At 41.7% G+C, this 20,526-nt stretch overlaps 1 protein-coding gene across 1 annotated transcript in view; it reads right to left on the bottom strand.

The window, feature by feature from the left end:
* ARPC1A (actin related protein 2/3 complex subunit 1A) overlaps positions 1 to 19,848 on the bottom strand; it is a 31,421-nt gene extending 11,573 nt beyond the window's left edge. Inside the window, exons 1-4 of the mRNA XM_014855990.3 lie at positions 16,486 to 19,848; positions 11,627 to 11,719; positions 6,993 to 7,097; positions 302 to 524 (exon numbers count right to left, since the gene is read on the bottom strand). Coding sequence (XP_014711476.1) covers positions 302 to 524; positions 6,993 to 7,097; positions 11,627 to 11,690 — 392 coding nt within the window. The 5' untranslated portion in view covers positions 11,691 to 11,719; positions 16,486 to 19,848. The remainder of the gene's footprint in view (positions 1 to 301; positions 525 to 6,992; positions 7,098 to 11,626; positions 11,720 to 16,485) is intronic.
* Between the last annotated feature and the right edge of the window lie 678 nt (positions 19,849 to 20,526).

Here is a 20,526-nt window from a genome sequence, read left to right as displayed (position 1 = left end):
ACAGTACAGCGTGAGAAGAGCAGCAGTATCTTAACAACAAACAAGTCAGGAGATCAGTACATGGAAGCCACAGCATGACATTAACATGAGAAAGAGGTGGGATTTGACTTAAGGTGCACCTAAGAAGGAAAAATGCTCAATCAGAGAAAATGGAGAATTTCAGAGGGGAAAAAAGGTCCAGCTGAGGAAAAACCTGAAGTTATATTTAAGGCTTCACCTAGTGCCTCAAGACACCAACGACACAGCGGCCTAAACGTACAGTTCTATAGAAAGAAATAAAAAATATTTAGATGTTGCTCACCAGTCATTTTCAGACTCGAAGTAACAAACAGAAATGAGCCGCGCTCCACTTCCTACAGCAAATTTGTTCTCTAGCGGGGACCACTTGACAAACGTGGCTGCACGATTAATTCGCAGGATCACCAGGGTTGGCTTCCAGACACCATCTTTCTGACTCCAGACATAGGCATTGCGGTCTGCCCCGCAAGTGACAATGCGGTCGCTCTTGGGAGCCCAGTCGATGCCTGTAATAGGTAAGACATGGTGTCATCTGCTTTGCTTGGCCAATGACACTGACATGGCACAGGCAGGTGGGTACTGGCAAGGCGGCACCAGATATGGGCCTGGTACCTTCCTCCCCGCCCCATCCTTCCCCCATCTATGGTCCTGGTCACCACCTCACACACAAAAGCAAGGATGTTTCTCTGCAAAGTTCCCGTAACTCAGGATCCTCTATGAGGCCAGGTAGAACAGAGCTACGTTATAATGCAGTTTTATAATTGCAGAGGTTACAAAACTAAACACGGCATTCTTTCTACCCACTCACAGGTTTCTGAAGATATCTGGCCTGAAGATCCATTATCTTTTTCTTCTCTATTAGAATTTTTTGTTTTGGTCTGAAAGTAACTTCATTCATTAATACCAGTCATTAATAGACTCATTCCATGATATTAACTGAAAGTCTGCTATATGGCATCCAAATAAAAACAACATACAGTGTAAATAAAAATAATCTTCAATACATAGAGGGGAAAATATAAATTGAGATTCATTATATATTCTTCTAAAGGTCACTGTCATTTAAACGAACCTAAACACCTTTTCGATATGATGTAGGTTCTATGAAAGAGTCCTTGAGCATCTTTGCACCTCAACAGGAAGAGACCTAAATTTGCATCTGAATGTAAGGCTTATTTATTTATTTATTTTTAAGATTTTATTTTTTTCCTTTTTCTCCCCAAAGCCCCCCGGTACATAGTTGTATATTCTTCGTTGTGGGTCCTTCTAGTTGTGGCATGTGGGACGCTGCCTCAGCGTGGTTTGATGAGCAGTGCCATGTCCGTGCCCAGGATTCGAACCAACGAAACACTGGGCCGCCTGCAGCTGAGCGTGTGAACTCAACCAATCAGCCACGGGGCCAGCCCCAGGCTTATTTTTCTTATTTGACCAGACTTTTACTTATTTGACGCCTCTGTGAAGGATCCCAAAGTCAAGGTCAGTTTGTTATACACCTAGAGTAAAATTTGCTATGACTGAGTCATTTTATAGTTATTGATGAGATATTTTCTGCAATTTCACAATGAAAGTATAAAAGTACTACTACTAAGTTTTTATTACAAATATCCCCTAAAAAGTAATAATTAGCATTCTTAATATTTGTATGGAAAAAGTAAAGTGAATATAAATTCAGAGTCTCCAGTCATAAGGCACAGTGACTTTATAGTATGAAGAGTTATTCATTCATTCACCTACATGAACAGTCCGCTCAATTTTTTTTTTTTTTTTTTACTACAGAAGACTCGCCCTGAGGTAACATCTGTCACCAATCTTCCTCTATTTTGTATGTGGGTCATTGCCACAGCTGGGCTGCTAATGAGTTGGTATAAATCTGCACCTGGGAACCGAATCTGGGCCCAGAAAGCAGAGAGTGCTAAACTTAACCACTAGACCAGCAGGCTGGCCCCTGCCCCTGTTCTTTATCTCCACATACTTTCCTCCCCCAAAATGATATTATCCCGCTTTTTATAAATTAGTAGTGGTTATACTTTATTTTAGAACATTGATCTTCTCATAATAATTTCCCAAAACACCCCACTGTTGAATAGTTTGTTAGTTTCCAATCATTTGTTAAAACAGATAAAATTGGAATAAACATTCAGGCACATACATTTTTGCTCTGGTTAAATTATCTATGATAAATTCCCAGAAGTGTGATGCAAAATATTCTTATTTTTATGACTAACTTGGTTACAAACTTCTTGAAAAGAGGAAGCAAGTATTTGAAACTACTGTGGTGGGCAGACCCTAGGGTCGTCCCCATGATCCCATCTGCTGGCACCCATGCCTTTGTGTGACCCCATCCCTTGGGGTGACCCCGCCCCTTTGGGTGTGGGCAGGACTTGTGACTCACTTCTAACCAATGGAATGCTGGAAAGTGATGAGATGTGGGTGATTAGTGTACAAGATTACTACATCAGAGTGCAGAGCCCCGCCTGCTAGAGATTCTCACGCCCTTTCTCCATTGCTGGCTCTGACGAAGCAAATCGCCACAAATCTTACAACTGCAAGGAAGTGAATTCTACCACCAACAACCTGAGGAAGCTTGGAGGCAGATCCTTCTCTGCCCGAGCCTCTGATGAGAACCCTCCTCTGGCTGACACCTACATTTCTAACAGCTTGGGAGACCCTAAGCAGAGGTCCCAGATAAGCTATGTCCAGACTCTTGACCCACAGAAACTGTGAGATAATAAATGTGCTTTAATTTAAGCTGCTAAGTTTGTAGTATTTGTTACACAGCAACAGAAAACTAACGTATCCTCTAACATCCAGAACACTGCCTTGTAAAGAGAAAGCTCAGTGATTTTGTAAAGATTCTGACAATCTCAAATTTCACCCTTTATTCCAAATGACCATCACTCTAATTAAACACATACATGTTTTACAAAAATTTGTGAGGTGCTTATTAAGCATGAGGTGCTTAAAAAAAACAAAATCAGGGGCTCGCCCAGTGGCGTAGTGGTTAAGTTCGTGCACTCCGCTTCGGTGGCCCAGGGTTCGCAGGTTTGGGTCTTGGGTGAGGACATACATACCACTCACTACACGCTGTAGTGGTGTCCCACATACAAAACAGAGGAAGACTGGCACAGATGTTAGCTCACAGACAATCTTCCTCACCAAAAAAGTAAATAAATAACAATCAATAGCTCCTTACTCTCTAAGAAATATGCAAGGAACTGCCTTCTGCTTGGTTTTATAGTTCTAAGCTTACTTCTATAGCTACATCTTTCACTTGAATATGGGAGTTGTAAACCACAGTTAGAGCCTCAAACAATTTTAGATGACATTAACCTAAAACTTTTTTAAAAAGACACACTTGTTAAAAAACCTTCAGTGAGAGGCAAATATTCTTTTTTTCAGTTTTTCTGCCATCAGATGACTTTAAAGGAAAAGGAGGGGAATCGAGCATCTATCCTATCTTTCCTGTACTAATTATGTCTCAGGGTAACCCAGCAGTAATGAAGGTAATTGACTCTTTTATAAATGTATTCCTGCTAACAGAGAAGAAATAGTAGATTTAGAATATCACCATGTTGCAGCCACTACTAAATGAAAGGAGATGGCACCAATCATCGACAGATGCTAACATCACAGAAAGAAAGACGACGAGACATTCTGTGCCTCCTTCATGAAAGAACCACCCACCACCTAACTTCAACTAGCAATTAGAGGAAACACAGAGGGCAGAGGAATACGTAAAGCACCATGGGCTCGCAGTCAGTAAAATCCGGGCTCTGGAAAACAAAGGACTTGATTTCTCAATTTTCTCAACAAATAAATTGCAAAGGCTTAAAAGAGGGAAGAAAGGGAACCTATAAAGAAAAGAAAACAAAAAGATTTAAGAGAGAGATCAATCACAACCACGTGTGTACCTTGGTAGGATCCCAATTAGAAGAGACTAGAGTATTCGTTTTTACTGAAGAGTCCTCATCTTTTAGAGATACCAACTCAAACATGAAATGATGCATCTGGGATGTGCTTTAAAATAGAACAGCAAGAGGGAAGGTGAGTTGAAAAGGACAGGACTGTCTGTGAGTTGATAACTGTTGAATCTGGGTGATGGGTACATAGGGGCGCATTACACTATTCTGTTTTTGTCATCTGTTTAAAACTGTCCACAGTAAAATGTTTTTTTCAAAAGAGACAGTGATCAAACATTTAACACAAAAGCATAAACTTACAGAAAACAACACCAGAACTCTGCTATCCCTTTGATGTTTGCAATACTCTTTTTCTCTGTAGTACTGATTGATTAGTCTTTTCTTCTAGAAAGCTTCAGAAGATAGTTTTTTTCCTGTAGTTACTATCCTTCTGAGAAAATATGTTTGATCCTTGGTCTCCTGCCACAGAGTTATATTTAGATTTTTCCAACAACAGTTTTTTCAGATCTAAAAAAAATGTCATTTGAGCATTTGGACAGAAAACAGGCCCAAGTTCAAAGGATTCCAAAAGAGAAGCAGGGGAGAAAAAGGACATAACTAAATATTTCACTTTTTGTTTTTTTTTGCTATTTCTTTGGTCTTTCATCTTAGCCCTTTGTCATTTACAAGTATTTCCTAATGCTAAAATTCCCATTTAAAATATGAGCATTCTTATTTTTAGGCCACAAAGCCACTGGCAAAGGGACTTCAAGAAAATAGGCCAAAACTAATAGAAATAAGGTCATGGGAAAGCAATAGTGACAAAAATAGAAATTATGTTTTTGGTGCTGGTTTGGTAATCCAGTCAGTCGGCTCCCAGCACTCACTAGCATCACATACAAATCACCAGTCAAAGCCAGAAGGGATGGTCCTGGGTTTTTGCTGGGGCGCACAAGGTCAAAACATGCGCAGTTTTTCTCTGTTTTGGGGGAAGGATATCTTTAAGTTAATCAGAATGTTAGGGGATTAGAGGCAAAATTCCAGGGTCCTAATTAAACAAACAATCCCTATCAGTCCCTTTGCTGCCCACTTAAGTGCAAATGTCATTGAGAGGAGAGGGGAAACTCAAGACTGCAGTGAGAAATGCGTAACTGAAAAGCTACAGAGAACCAGCTTTAATGTGCTTGGCCAAACTGTTGAAAGCAAGCAGTTGAGTCAAGTCTGCCAGAAAACAGGATGAGAAAACTCTACTAGGAAGGATCAAAGAACAAGACTTCTTTCTGAACAAAGCAGTAAGTGAACATGTGCTTTTTAAAAATAGCCAGACATGACTTAAGAACAAAGCCATACATTCTTTGGAAATTTGGATCAGAATTTGGTTTACTAAATTCTGAAAACCACTGCAAAAATTCTCCGTTTTTACCTCCTCCTCCTCCTCCTCCTTTGACACTTGCTTCATAAAACTTAGCGCTGCTGTGCTTGCCCCCTCTATCCATCTACTCACTGATACTTTTTGTCAAAGATGAAAGTTAATGTACACTCAGGAATCTGCCACAGAGCCAATGCTTTAAGATCCCGTCTTCTACAAGTCAACAAGAAAAAGACAAAAACTCAATAGAAAAATGGTCAGGAGTTATGAACAGTAAAGTCACAAAAAAGAAATCAGATGGCATATAAACATCTGAAAATATACTCAACCTTCCTATTAATCAGGAAAACGCAACTTATAGAGACACCATCTTTCACTCATTAGACAGTGCGACCATATCGAGTACGCACGGGATGTGGGAAAGTAAGCACTCTTACACAGGCAATCCGATGATGCCTCGCAAAGGTGAAGAGGGACAGACCCCTGTGCTGTGACAACTCTGCCACAGACAAACATTCACACGTGAACAAGGAGATCTGCAGAGGGACGCTTGACTTAGCACTTGAATGTAATAAGGAAAAACTGGAAACAACCTAAATGCCCTTCAGTGGAGGAAAGAGTGAATAAATGAGGTCTGAAATGCTAAACAGCGGTTAAAAGGAATAAACTTGATCTAGATACACAAACATAGATAGAGCGCAGAAACAACGTGGAATGCCAAAGCAAGCTGCAAGAGATGCACAATACGATGCCATTTATGTAACATTTAAAAATACTAGCCAATACAGCAGTGCTAAAGATTGCTTACGAATGTATAGACAGGTAGGAAAAAGTATTAAAAATGGATTGGGACAATGTCATACCAAATTACAGACTGCAGGAGAGGAATGGGATTGGTGGCAAGAGGGGACTCTACCATTATCTGGAATAATATTCCTTATTAGTAAGTCTTTCTTTCCTAAGTTTTCCGGCACAGGTAAAGATAGTTAATTCTGCGTGGTGGGAATATTGACGTGCGTTATATTACCGTTTGCTCTTTTCAGTATTTTGGAATGTCTTCCTTGCCCCAAAAACAACATGCAGGAAACTTGTGGAAGACACTGCGTTCCCTCAGCACCTGGGAACGCAGTCTGGCTTACATTTTCACACAGCTGCCACGCTGTCTAGTTTTTGCTTTCACGTCTCATCTCCTAATTTAAGCTCTTCAGTCCTCAGAGTAGGGTCAGCGCTTTTCATGACACTAGCAGAGTGCCGTGCACCAGTGGGGCTAAAGGAAGCACTTACAAATTGAGATCACTATTATGACGTTTCCTCAAATTTTCTAAAGAAAACTCAGTCAATGCTGCACAACTTTTGTTTTTGAGGAAGATTAGCCCTGAGCTAACTACTGCCAATCCTCCTCTTTTTGCTGAGGAAGACCAGCCCTGAGCTAACATCCATGCCCATCTTCCTCCACCATATACAAGGGACGCCTACCACAGCATGCCTTTTTGCGAAACGGTGCCATGTCCGCACCCAGGATCCGAACCAGCGAACCCTGGGCCGCCGAGAAGCAGAACGTGCGAACTTAACTGCTGTGCCACCGGGCCGGCCCAATGCTGCACAACTTTAAACATTATGGCAGACTTACTGTGTCGAGCTCTTTGTTTAAACAGAAGAGTGCACATGTGTCAGTACAACAGAAGCTCACGGTGGTCTCCCCTTACCTGTGATGTGTCCGTTGTGCTCCTTGAGTTCATGAGCTTTCACCCACTGGCTCCCGTTCTTCTTATAGATGTGCACTTCGTGATTATTGGGGCTAAGGGCAATCTCTGAAGGAGAAAGTCAACAGTGAACATCTGAACTTGAAACTGTCACCAAAAAAGGGGATATGTTACAGCTGGCATTTTAAAAACAGACTCAAGGAAGGAATAGGAAAGCTGTTTCCAAAAAAGCATTCCCAATATCTACCCCTGAAGAATTCCTTCCATTATTTTTACCTATTTGGACTCCATATTTTTATTATTTAGTTATTTTTTAAAAAATATTTTATTTTTCCTTTTTCTCCCAAAGCCCCCTGGTACATAGTTGTGTCTTTTTAGTTGTGGGTTCTTCTAGTTGTGGCACGTGGGATGCCGCCTCAGTGTGGCTTGATAAGCAGTCCCGCGTCCGCGCCCAGGATTCCAACAGGCAAAATCCTGGGCCCCAGAAGCGGAGCGCACAAACTTAACCACTCGGCCACGGGGCCGGGCCCTGGACTTCATATTTTTGAATGTTTTGTAGAAAAACTAAATTTAAAAATTCATTTTATCAGAGACATATACAACTGTCACTTAAAGATTCTAACCAGCAAGAAATAACAATGTTACTATACTTAGCTGACACAATTTTAGCCCATAGCAAAGATATTCAACATTTTAGTTCACCTGTACAACAGTATTAGCGATAAATATTTAATTTCTGTTAGACTTTCTGAAACGCTGAAAATAGCATATAAGCTTTCATGGACTCAGGTTGGAACCACTAGTTTATTAAAAAAGCTTGATTCTGCTAATAAATTATATTTAAGTTTTCCTTTAGAACAAAACCAATATAAATCACAAAATAAAATTGTTTTCAAGAGAAATCTCTTGGACAAATCTGAAATATTAAAACTATATATAATGGATTTTTTTGAACTTACATTGATTTTTTTTTCTAGTTTTAAAAAAACAGTGATTTCTTAAAATTAAAATTGGGATCTATGACCCAAACTTTAGGTCAGTCATTTAACGTTCCCCCATCTATTATATATCACCTTTTCTCCCCTCCTTAGGGAAGCTTTATCTGTTTTACAGATGAAACTGTGGAACTAGATAATTATCTAGTGCTAAAATCCTAAGACTTTAGGTGCTTTTCTGGAAACTAGTTATATATTTCTCTAAATTTCTAAGATGTATATAGGGATTTCAAAAGCTAAACCCAAATTATAACCTGGAAAATGTTACAGATTTCAAATTATATGAGGCATAACAAAAAATCTGACAATATATTGAGTTTATCAAGTAGTTTAAATGTGGACAATGATAACTTGGATTTCTTTTTTTTTTAAGATTTTATTTTTCCTTTTTCTCCCCAAAGCCCCCCAGTATATAGCTGTATATTTTTAGTTGTGGGTCCTTCTGGTTGTGGCATTGTGGGATGCCGCCTCAGCATGGTTTGATGAGTAGTGCCGTGTGTGCGCCCAGGATCTGAACTGGGAAAACCCTGGGCCACTGAAGTGGAGCGTACAAACCCAACCATTCGGCCATGGGGCCAGCCCTGGATTTCTATTAAAAATAACTGGAAATACTCCAAAAACCTATTGTTAGATGGAAAAATGGAGACAGAAGATACAGGAAACTCAGCTACGAAACTCTGAGAGACAACCACAAAACAGAAGCTCTAGATTCACTATCCTGCCAAGTTACGTATTTTCAAATACCCAAGACAGGGGCTCATATATAGGTCTTCACTTCATCCAACAATAACCTGGAGTGTACTGTTTATATACCAAAGATTTATTTAAAAATGAGTGAATTATGTCTGAACTGCTTTAAAAAAGATAGTGAATCTACAGATTCAAAGCAATCCATATCAAAATCCTACTGGTTTCTTTGCAGAAATTAATAAGTTGATCCTAAAATTCATGTAGGAATGCAAAGGACCCAGAAGAGCCAAAACAAGCATGAGAAAGAACTACAAAGTTCTCACACTCCCAATTTCAAAACGTACAGAGCTACAGTAATCACCAGTGTGGTCCTGGCACTAGGATAAACATAAAGATCAATGGAATAGAATTGAAAGTCCAATAAAACTCCACATTGACAGTCAACTGATTATTGACAAGGGTGCCAAGATAATTCAACAGGGAGAGAATAGTATTCAACAAATGATACTGGGACAACAGATATTCACATGCAAAAGGATGAAGCTGGGCCCCTACCTCACACCATATACAAAATTAACACAATGGATCCAAGACCTAAATATAAGAGCTAAAAGTATGACTCTTCTAAGGAAATATAGGTATACATCTTTGTGACCCTGAATTAGGCAATGGTTTCTTTATCTAAGAAAAGATAAAGCAAAAAAAGAAAAAAAAGATAAAATTCAACTTCTCCAAAATTAAAATCTGTTGTGCTTCAAAAGACACCATCAAGAAAACGAAAAGACAACCCACAGAATGGAAAAAGATTTTATAAATCATATATCTGACAAGTGACTTGTATCCAGAATATATAAAGAACTCTTATAACTCAACAATAAAAAGACAAACAACCCAATTTAAAAAATGGGCAAAGGATCTGAATAGACATTTCTCCAAAGAAGACAGACAAATAGACAATAAGCACATGAAAAGATCTTCCACATCATTAATCATCTGGGAAATACAAACCAAAACTAAAAATAGACACTACTTTATACGCACTAGGATATAGTGGGTATAGGGCTATTATTAAACAGACAGACAATAACAAGTGTTGACAAGGATGTGGAGAAGTACTAGAACCCTCACATACTGCTGGTGAGAATGTAAAATGGTGTGGCCACTTTGGAAAACAGTGTGGTAGTTCCTCAAAATGTTCAACACGGTTACCATATGACCCAGCAATTCAACTCCTACCTATGTACTCAAGAGAATCAAAAACATATGTCCACATAAAAACTTATATGTGAATGTTCATAGCAGCATTATGCACAATAGCCATAAAGTGGAAACAACCCAAATGTCCACTATCTGATGAATAAACAAAATGTGGTGTGTCTATACAATATTATTCAACCATAAAAAGGGATAAAGTACTAACACATGTTACAATATGGATGAACCCTAAAACATGCTCAGTGAAAGAGGCCAGAAGCAAAAAGCCTCATAGGTATCGTATGATTCCATTTAGACAAAATGTCCAGAATAAGCAAATCCATGGAGATAGAAAGTAGATTAGTAGCTGCCCAGGACTGGAAGTTTTGAGGAAAATTGGGAGTGACTACTAATGAGTATAGAGGGTTCCTTTTGAGTAATGAAAATATTCAAACTACATAGTGGTGATTGTTGCATAACTGAACATTCTAACCACCACTGACTTGTATAATTTAAAAAGGTGAATTTTACGTTATGTGAATTATATCTCAATACAGCTGTTATTTAAAAAAAGATAATGAATATAATTTAACTTTTTAAAATAACGCATGGGCATGATACTACACTTCTGTCTCTGTTTTTAGATTTTTTTTTGCTTCCTCCTTGTCATATTATCTGACGTTTTGCTTGCTGTACTGTACCTATTTTTCTTTTTTAAAGATTTCATTTTTTCCTTTTTCTCCCAAAGCCCCCCAGTACATAGTTGTGTATTTTCAGTTGTGGGTCCTTCTAGTTGTGGCATGTGGGATGCCGCCTCAATGTGGCCTGACGAGTGGTGTCATGTTGGCGCCCAGGATTCAAACTGGTGAAACCCTGGGCTGCCGCAGCGGAGCGCAGGAACTTACCCACTGGGCCTTGGGGCCAGCCCCCTTGTGCCTATTTCTGAGAGTCTTCTCCACCCCTTTCTAGTTTGCTGGAGCTGGAAAACTAGAAACTTAAGCTTATTATAAATAACATAGTAAATACTAGTTCAGGGGCCGCCCCGTGGCCGAGTAGTTAAGTTCGTGCACTCCGCTTCAGCGGCCCAGGGTTTCAGCGGCCCAGGGTTTCACCGGCTCAGATCCTGGGCGTGGACATCGCACTGCTCATCAGGCCATGCTGAGGTGGCGTCCCACCTAGCACAGCCAGAGGCACTGACAATTACAATATACAACCACGTACCTGGGAGTTTTGGGAGAAGAAGAAAGAAGAAAAAAAAAAGATTGGCAACAGTTGTTAGCTCAAGTGCCAATCTTAAAAAAAAAAAAATTACTAGTTCATACTGCTCTCGGTACCTCCGGAGTAAACCATATGTCTCTGTCAACAGGTTATTTCTAGGTCCTAGCATTCTTAGTAAGTGCTGGATGAGTGTGATGTTATTGTGAAACCACCCCAGACACTGGGTTCTTAGGACAATGACAGATCTCTCTGATACAAACTGTCCTCCAAGAGGTACTGTGGAAAAAGACGTGGACAGAGTGCCAGAAGCCTTGGGTGTTAGCAACTGGCTCTGACATCATCTTGGTGTAACCAGTGGAAAGTCCTTCCAGTGATCGAGGCCTCAGTTTGTCTAGCTGTAAACCAAAGGACTGACTGAGTTCCCTTCTAAGTCTATGTCTTTTTCACATGTGACACTGAAATGCGCGATCCCTAAAGGTCCCTAAATCTCAAAGTATCCAAGGTACCAAAATAAAGGAGCAAAGTTAACAGTGTACTTACGGGTACGATCCCTGTTCCAGGCATGACAGGTGATCGGCTCTAGTAAAAACTGATGCAGGGACATTATTCTTAGTGTTTTCAAAGGACAGAAAGCTGCAAGGAGCAACAGAAAAAAGCATTTAAAATGGCAAGCAACCACTATTTAAGTTGTCTGAGGAATCCCGAAATGTTTGGGGATAAACAAAAACATTATTGTCCCATTAAAAAAGAATCAATTTCAATGTTAAAACTTAATCATTTAAATACAACTATCATTGTAACCACCAAGGTATAATTTATTCTGTCAAGGCTCATCAAGGGACACTAAAACGATGGGTTAAAGATTGTTGGGGTAGAGGATATTCACACAGCCTCAAATTATCATCCCACAGATTACGTACTAATTACAATGGGAAAAACGTGCCTTTCCAATAAAAAACTACGTCTCCACCTCAACCAAGTGATCGAACTCAGTATTATAAATAGTGGAACAATCTAATCTGATGGGCCTCTGAGGGGAAGCAACACGAAGTGCACGTGATCACTTATAAATAGTGAGCACATGATTAATCCTCCAGACCAGAACACTTTTAAGAGAACAAAAAGGGGCGCTATTAATAATCACGCTGTGACAATAGGTCATAAGACTACCCGGGAGAAACCTGGTAATATGGCCAAGCTACCTACGAAGTATTTATGCCAAACGTATTTACTCTAAATCTAATCAACATCCAGACCTAATTTCCAGTTTACAGGAAATAAAGGGTGGAATTAGTTAAATAACACAAGGGGAAATAAACTAGTTAAAACCAGAACGTGTCCCATTCTATACAACAATTGGCCTAGACTATTCAAAAAAGGCAAATGGAGCTGGGGGGACTGTTCTAGATCGAAAGAGCTATGAAAACCAAATCTGATCAATGAAGCTTGATTGGAATCGACATTTTTAAAATAGCCATAAAAGATGTACTGTGTACAATAGGTAAAAGTTAAATTTGGACTACCTACTACATGACAGTAAGGAATTATTTTCAATTTCTTAACTATGGCAGTTGTTTGCTGTTAGGTAGGAGAATGTCCTAGCACTTAGGACATAAATATGATGAAGTGTTTAGGGGTGAAGTGTCATCATGTCTTCTGTAACTTATTTTCAATCTTTTGGAACAAGCAGGTAGAGAGTAAATGTGGCAAAATGTTAACAACTGGTGCATCTAGGCAGAATATGCAGATGTTTGTTGTATCACTCTTTAAACTTTGTATCGTAACTAAATGAAAAGCAGGAATCTGTGAAACATCATTAAATTAAAAATCATATAAAATTCTCTATCTCAGCCAAACCTAGATCCATTGAAGAAGCAATCACTACCTGAAATAGGAGACATTTTTTCAAAAAAGCAGCCAGCCTCCCCTGCTCCTCCGCCCCCCCTTTTACCATTTCTAAGAGGGGCTCTACCAACACTCTGAAATTTCAATACACTTAAGTACAAGTCACATTAACCTAGGGTGGAGACTGAAACGTGAGACAGGAATCCTGATGCAAGCAGGAAACGAATGGAAGGGCCACCAGAAAGTTGTGAACCAGTTCAGCAGACAAAGCAGAAATCAATCTCAACGGAAAGCAAAAGAAATGTCTCTGCTAATTGTCGTAAAGGAACCCAAAGGTCAAAAGAGATAAGTGCACCCTTAAATAAAACATCTGATATCTGCAACTAGCAGAGAAATGTCAGTGTTTCACATTCTATTCTCAGAGTGAAGATACTTACGTCATTAATTTTTTACTTTTACATGTTCCAGAACGCAAATTGCAACTCAAAAATAAAGAAAAGACCTCTAATTGGAAATTTAAAAAATGTTTTACAGGAATTTAAATGAGACTGCTTAATTTGTTTTTTAAAAAATAAACTTCCAGGGGGCCGGCCTGGTGGCCCAGCAGTTAAGTTCACACGTTCTGCTTCAGTGGCCCGGGGGTTCGCTGGTTCGGATCCAGGATGCGCATCTATGCACCGCCTGTCAAGCCATGCTGTGGCAGGCGTCCCACATATAAAAAAAGTAGAGGAAGTTGGGCACAGATGTTATCTCAGGGCCAGTCTTCCTCAGTAAAAAGAGGAGGACTGGCAGCAGATGTTAGCTTAGGGCTAATATTCCTCAGAAAAAAAAGGAACTTCCAGATGCTCACTGCATAATCCTCTTTATCTCTGATTTCAGATGCTTACCTCCTACAACAGGTTTTACTCATAGTTACTCAACATAACATGTGTCACAGATATCTCCCTAATTAAAAGCAATTTAGTTCGAAAAACACATTTTATAGGCTCATTTGCAAAGTGAAACAAAATTAGCCTGCAAATTAATAATGTAATGTGAATATCTACATGCCATCAAAGCAAACATTTCATGAGCTGCGGACAAAGGCTTTCGCATTTTCAGCTCAGTTTTATAAGCAATGCAGCAAAGCCTTCAAAAGAGGTAAATATTTACACAACGGCATAATTACTTCTAAAATTGCCTTTCTAATTTCGTTATGTCATTCAAGTTCCATATTTGGACAAAGACTCAGACCTATACTTGTTCTATAATCATGCGGCTATTTTGAGTCTGTGGGCCAAAACAACACTCACGTTAGTCAAATTTATAAGGCACCCAGTAAACACAGCCTGTATTCATCAAACTCAGTGAAAGCAGAAGTATAATAGCAGCTTAAATCCTGCACCAAGAAAAGATGTCTTCTGTCATGGAGGGTGATAATTATAAGTTCTAAGCTGTGACTAATATTTAAGTGAAATCTGAAAACCTCTGTCTTAATGAGGGGTAGAGAAGACAAAAACGGACAGACAAAAAGGTGGTGACGTTAAATTTAACAAGCTTCTATTGATGAACTTTTATTGTCCAGCACTGACAGAGAGAACGATTTATAGCACAGTATGATCCCAGGAAGACGCCCGCCCCCAACTCCTTTCTTTACCTGTCACTTTGAGTACAGTCATTCTGATGTTTGGCGAGCTGTGGGCTCTGAAGCCAGGGGGACCTGGGTATGAAACCTGACTTGGACACATACTACCTATGAGACTCTCGGCAGGTCACTCAATCTCTCTAAATCTCATTTTTTCATCTGTAAAACGGACCTACCACTGACATCCCGAGGCTGTTGGCGGGAGGATTAAATGAGATAACAGTGAAAGCATGTAGCACAAAGCCTAGCCCCAAACAGATGCTCTGTAAGTTAGTGCTCTTTCTTCCTTTGACCCAAGGCTTCTGAACTATCCCCAGAAGCACACACCAGTTGGTATCCTCCGAACATGGAAACATCTACATATGCTTTAAATTCTTGGCCCTGGTGCTGGCAGGTATTTGTACAGTGGGAATTCCAGTTCCCTGCTCAGGGTCAGTTTTCAAGACTGTGATTCACCCAGTTTCTAATTGCTCTCATTACACAACCAGTACCAGGTGCTCCAACAAGGTCACCACACCCTCCACCACGTCCAGAGACAGATTCCAACTCCAGGCGCCAGCCTCACCAGCAGACCATCTTAAACTTCTTTATGCAGAATTTGTCTCAGCCTAGGATTAGCTAACTAGATCAAAATCCTGCCACTCTCCCTCCAAGCAGGAGTTTTCATTTTCCAAGATGATCCCTTCCTTTAATGGTGATGTCAACAGAGTCACCTTGGTAGGAAGCAGCCATAGGGCAAAAACACCTTCCTGACTGTTGGACTGTCCTTTGTTTTTCTTTTCTTTTTTTAAGATACCCGAAGAACCCAGGGCCGAGGTCAAAACAAAAGAGCAGATAAAACTGACAAATGAGGTCAGAAGTAGGATAATTCAGGTCATTTAGGCAACGAGTGGAGGTAGAAAAAAGTAGGTTAGCCTTTCCTTCAGGTTCCAAAACTGCAGTATGAGAACAGATGGCTTTATAATCAAAGATCTAAGCAGTGTACAGTAAGTACCGGGTGGGAGCCAGAAACACAAATAAATCTGACACTTTTCTGGTCCTCGAAGTCTGGGGGAAGGGGTGTAGGAGAGGAAGGGAAGAGAGAATAGATGTAGGATGCTCAGAAGCAGTAATAATAGCTAACACTGATTGAGCACCTTCTCCGGGCCAGGAACTCTTCTAAGCAATTTATGCAAACAAACTCACTCGATCCTCAGAAAAGCCCTAAAAATCTTCTTTCTTTAGATGAGGAAGCAGGGACTCGGAAAAGCAATCTTCCCAGGGTCCCCCAACCGAGTGGCGGTGCCGGGACTGTAGTGGGGCAGTCCCACGGGAGGGTGGGAACGCGCAAGTGCCATCTAAGAGGTTCCATACAGACAAGGAGCGAGGAGGAGCGAGGATGTGCCATTCTAGCTCAAGGGAAGGAGGCCTCGGAGCGGGGGAATCTTAAAGAACTCCGGGAAGGGTTTTTCTCGAGTTCGGGAGGGTCCCCCAGCAGCTGAAGGCTTGAGGGCTGCCCTAGACATCCCACGCGCGACGACTGCGTGCAGGGACCTATTCTAGATGCTAAAGAGAGAAATGAACGGGCCCTCGTGACGCTCGATCGGGGGAGGGGCTCCCATTGACCACAATTCCACAAATTGTGATGAACGCCCACAAGAGGTGCAAACAGGGCAATGGAAGCGCAGGAGGATTCGTTAGTTCTGGCAGTGAAGGAGGCTTGGAGCTCGCAGATCTTGGGAGATGCGATCTCTCAAGGGGATCCCAGGGGTTCGGCGGGCCCCACGGAGAACAGGCATCCCCGCCCCCTCAGGAGGCCGGGCAGGGAGACCCGGCCCGCCCCTCGGCCTCGAGCCCCGCGGCCTACGCCCCCGCCTCCCCGCCCCCGCGGAGGCCAGTCCGGGGCCGCAGACGCCGACAGAGCCAGAAGCTCGCCCCAGTTGCCCCTTACCTGGGGTCGGGGCAGTCCGGACGGGCTCGGAGCGGAGAATTCGCGGACTCTGGTCAGTCGACGCGAACAGGCTCCGGCGGGCGCGGGCGGAGGACCGAGGCCCAGAGGGAGCGGCTGACAGATCCCGGAAATGGCAAGGGCGCCTGCGCAGCGCGGCCGCGCGGGCGGTCTGCGCACGCGCACAGCTCGGGCGCGCGGCCCGGGTCCCGGGCGGGGGTTGGCGAGGGGAGGGTCGGGTCGCGGAGTGCCTGAAGCGGCGTCACAAAACGGCTGGAGAATGGTGACGAGAGGGCGTCACCTCGAAAGAGCTGTTCCTCGAAAGAGCGTCTCCGTTCCTCGGAAGAGCTCTTCAGACTCGCGGCCGGAAGTGTGGAACCTTGGCGCTTTCACGAGTGCTGTTGTCAGGAAATGAATGACTGAGAATTGGGGCCTTTCGAGCCACATGGAGCCGACGAACGACTGCGTGCTTCTCCCCGCAGAGAGCCCCCGTCAGAGGCAGTCCCCCTCTGTGGAAAGCCCTCTCCGAGGAACCTTCTCGACCTTTCCTCAGTCAGATCACTTGTACCCTGCTCCCAAGATGGCGCCACAGGACAGAGGAATTGGGGGAATCTAGCAACTCCCCCCAAACACGTGCGGACAGAGCTTGCTGTGCCCATGTGGCTTCTAGAGATGCTCTGAACCCCACTTTCAGCCACACCCGCCGCCCTTGAACCTGTAGGAATTCTGGAGCAGCACCCCTGCCCTTGCGGCCACTGCGGATGGAACTGTGTGGTTCCCTGGGGTGCTTTGCAAGTTTGACCCCAATGCTTAGTGAACCCGTCAAATTCCCGATGTCACCGAGCCACACTGTGTTCTCTGGGGCTAGTTCATCCAGCTGTTCGTGGAGCACGCGTGCCCAGGAAGTAATTGGTGTCACTGTGTCCCGTGGCTACGAAGTCTTGGGTCCCAGGGAGATCGAGGAGAGATTGAGACGGCGGAAAGATCATTGTAGATTAACTGCCTCCTCCCGGAGACAAAGTCTTGGAAAAGGAAGGACAGCGCCGCGTGGAAGCAAGGATTCCTCGTGTGTCTGCAAGTTACATGAGCCAACCCGGAAGTATGTGGAGTTGGTACCCAGAGTCTACATGCCAACAGTGTTTTATTTAGATCCCACCTCTTTACAAAGGACAGTGCAGTTCCTTCTTCGAAGGAGTTTGTAATCTGGGTAGATGAGAATAACACATACAAATGAATAATACCGGATGTTTTATGATAGATGACAAGGGGAGAAATAACTTAGCCCCAGAAAAGTATCAATAAGCCCTTTAATATTAATCTCTGGTTCTATCTTTTGAGTTCGTGTTTTGCATTTTAGCCTAAACAAGGCTTATCATTTGATGCATTTCATTTCATACTTTATGAGTCATGCCAGATGGTAGAATTTTACTGCTGAAGGGGCTCTTTGGGTGGAAACCATCTTATTCTATAACTGGGGAAACAGGACCAGAGGATTCTGAGATTTCATGAAAGTTTTGACACAGGTCAGCGGCAGTCCAGAGCCACTGTCCTGATGCCTAGTCCAGAGCATTTCGCATTATCCCATCATGCCTGGGTATAAGAGCCGTTGGGTTCTAAGGAGGGTGAGTTATTTTTAGTTTTTAGACTTGTGTAATGACACTGATTTAATATCCAAAATGAGGACTCTCCCTGTTAAAAAATTAGTTTCAAGGAAGGAGGTACTGAGAAATGGGAAATGGGAAGGAGTGAGGGGTTGGACACTGCCACGTGATGGTTTTGTCTGCTTTGTTGATTAAATTGGAACTGGAATAGGATTGAATTGGAATTTGGTCAAGCTTCATGCGATTAAATGTTTACTGAGTACACACCAAGTGCCAAGTCTTGTGTTAAGCATTTCCTGCAATGTGCTCAAGAGTTGATTAATATCTCTCTGTCCTCAAGGAACTTAAAATGGGTTAAGATCAGTTCACAGGTAGTTTTAAATAGAAGGAAATGCACAGTGCCTCGAACCTGCAAGGTCCTGGTTAGTGTTTGTTGAATGAAACTATGAATGAATGAAATAAACAGTCTAGGATTTCAAAGAACACAGAGGTTACCACCAGTTGGGAATGGGGGGGGAGGGGCTTGTATAGACACATCAGGACTATCACCAATTATAGATCCAAAAGATTATGTGTTTGCAAAGCCCTAAGGATTTCCTTCTGCTCAAGAGAGCTTTGGTTTAGTATCTGGAATGTGGGTTTGGAGAGTAAGAAGATTGGTTCTTACTTGTGCCACCAGCTGAACAACAGTGAACACTGAATGCCAATCTGCTTCCATTTCTGTCTTACGTGGGTCAGTGCCTGCCACCTACTCACCACAGAGACTGTTGGAAATATTATTGAATCAGTGCCTGTAAAAACTATGCATAAGCAAAAGGGTAAAAACGTAAATGCATACTCTGTGTTAATCTTTAGGCTTTAGATATTGTCCTATTTGCTGGGTATCGTGCCAAGGAGGGAAAGTTTCCTGTAGAAAGGATCTTGTACAATTCAGTGCAGAGGGACTGAAAAATGCAAGTGGATTTTTCCACTGTAGGCTGCTCACCCGGTTCATTTCCACAGCGCAGGGATGAGACCAGTTTATAGGGTGTCTAAGGGCATAAAGTAGTCCAGATGGTATATAAATAGCATGCTGTCACAAATACCATCCTTACAAGGCAAGCACATAAGCGTACTTATGAATACCAGGTATTGTTTTTCTGATTTGATAAATCTGCAGGCCATTGGCCTGTAAATCTGCTGGAGGCAGCGCCACTTCATACGCATTTTGTTTCTAACACTTTTTCCGTGTTGTTATGCAATCTTAGATTATTTTAATAAAAAGGTAGTATGATGGAGTGCTTAAGAGAGTTCCTTGACTTTGGAAATAAATAGAACTGACTCTGCAGCTTACCAGCTATTATGACTTTGGACAAGTCAATCAACTTCTCTGAGTTTATGATCCATTTGTTTTGCTTTGAGGAAGATTAGCCCTGAGCTAACATTTGCCGCCAATCCTCCTCTTTTTTGCTGAGGAAGACTGGCCCAGAGCTCACATCGGTGCCCATCTTCCTCTACTTTATATGTGGGATGCCTACCACAACATGACTTGCCAATCGGTGCCATGTCTGCACCTGGGATCCAAACTGGGGAACCCCGGGCTGGCAAAGCGGAAGGCGCAAACTTAACCGCTGTGCCACCGGGCCAGCCACTCTAAGTTCATTGTCAAATGAGGGTAATGGTTCCCACCTCTTAGGGTTGTTCTAAGGATTAAAATAGACAATGTATATAAAGTGCTTGACAGTTCAAGACACGTTAAAAGCACTCAATAAATTGTGGCAATTATTATTCAAACATATTGTACCAAGTTGATTGTCATAATTTACTATTTCCCGGTTGTTTTTCCCCAGTCTGTGGCTTCTCTTCATTCATTCTCTTGATGTCTTTCAAAGAGCGGAAGTTTTTAATTTTGAGGAAGTCTGTTTATCAGATGTCGTGGCTAAGAAATCTTTGCCTAATCCTAGGTTATATTGATTTTCTCCTCTTTTTTTCTAGAAGTTTTATAGTTTTTTCATTGATTTTAGACCTTATGTTTTTGATGTGTTGTCCTTAACCTAAACTTGAGTTGTTGGGAGAAGTCCTACTTCGTCTTGATATATTATTCTTTTTATACGTTATTGTATTCAGTTGCTAAAATTTTCTTAAGAATTTAACAATTTAAAATTTAATTTAAAATCTTTGCTTATGAAGGATGTTGTTTTGTAGTTTGCTTTTCTTGTAATTTCTAGTTTTGGTCTCAGTGATTCTGGCCTCATAAAATGGCTTCAGAATTATTTCTTTCTCTTCAGTTTTCCGGAAGACTTTGTATAGGTTTGGCATTTCTTAGTTTCTAAACATGGGAGTTTTAAGTTATATTTTTGTTAGTGATTTCTACCTCAATTGCATAATTTCCAGCTTCATTACTCGTTTGTTTTTGCTTCTTATTCTTTCAGTTACTAAGAAAGGTATGTTAATGTCTCCCAAA

Source organism: Equus asinus, chromosome 14 (genome assembly GCF_041296235.1).
Source record: "Equus asinus isolate D_3611 breed Donkey chromosome 14, EquAss-T2T_v2, whole genome shotgun sequence".
Lineage (NCBI taxonomy): Eukaryota > Metazoa > Chordata > Mammalia > Perissodactyla > Equidae > Equus > Equus asinus.
The sequence above is the reverse complement of the archived record's forward strand: the minus strand, read 5'-3'. Positions and strand labels throughout refer to the sequence as shown.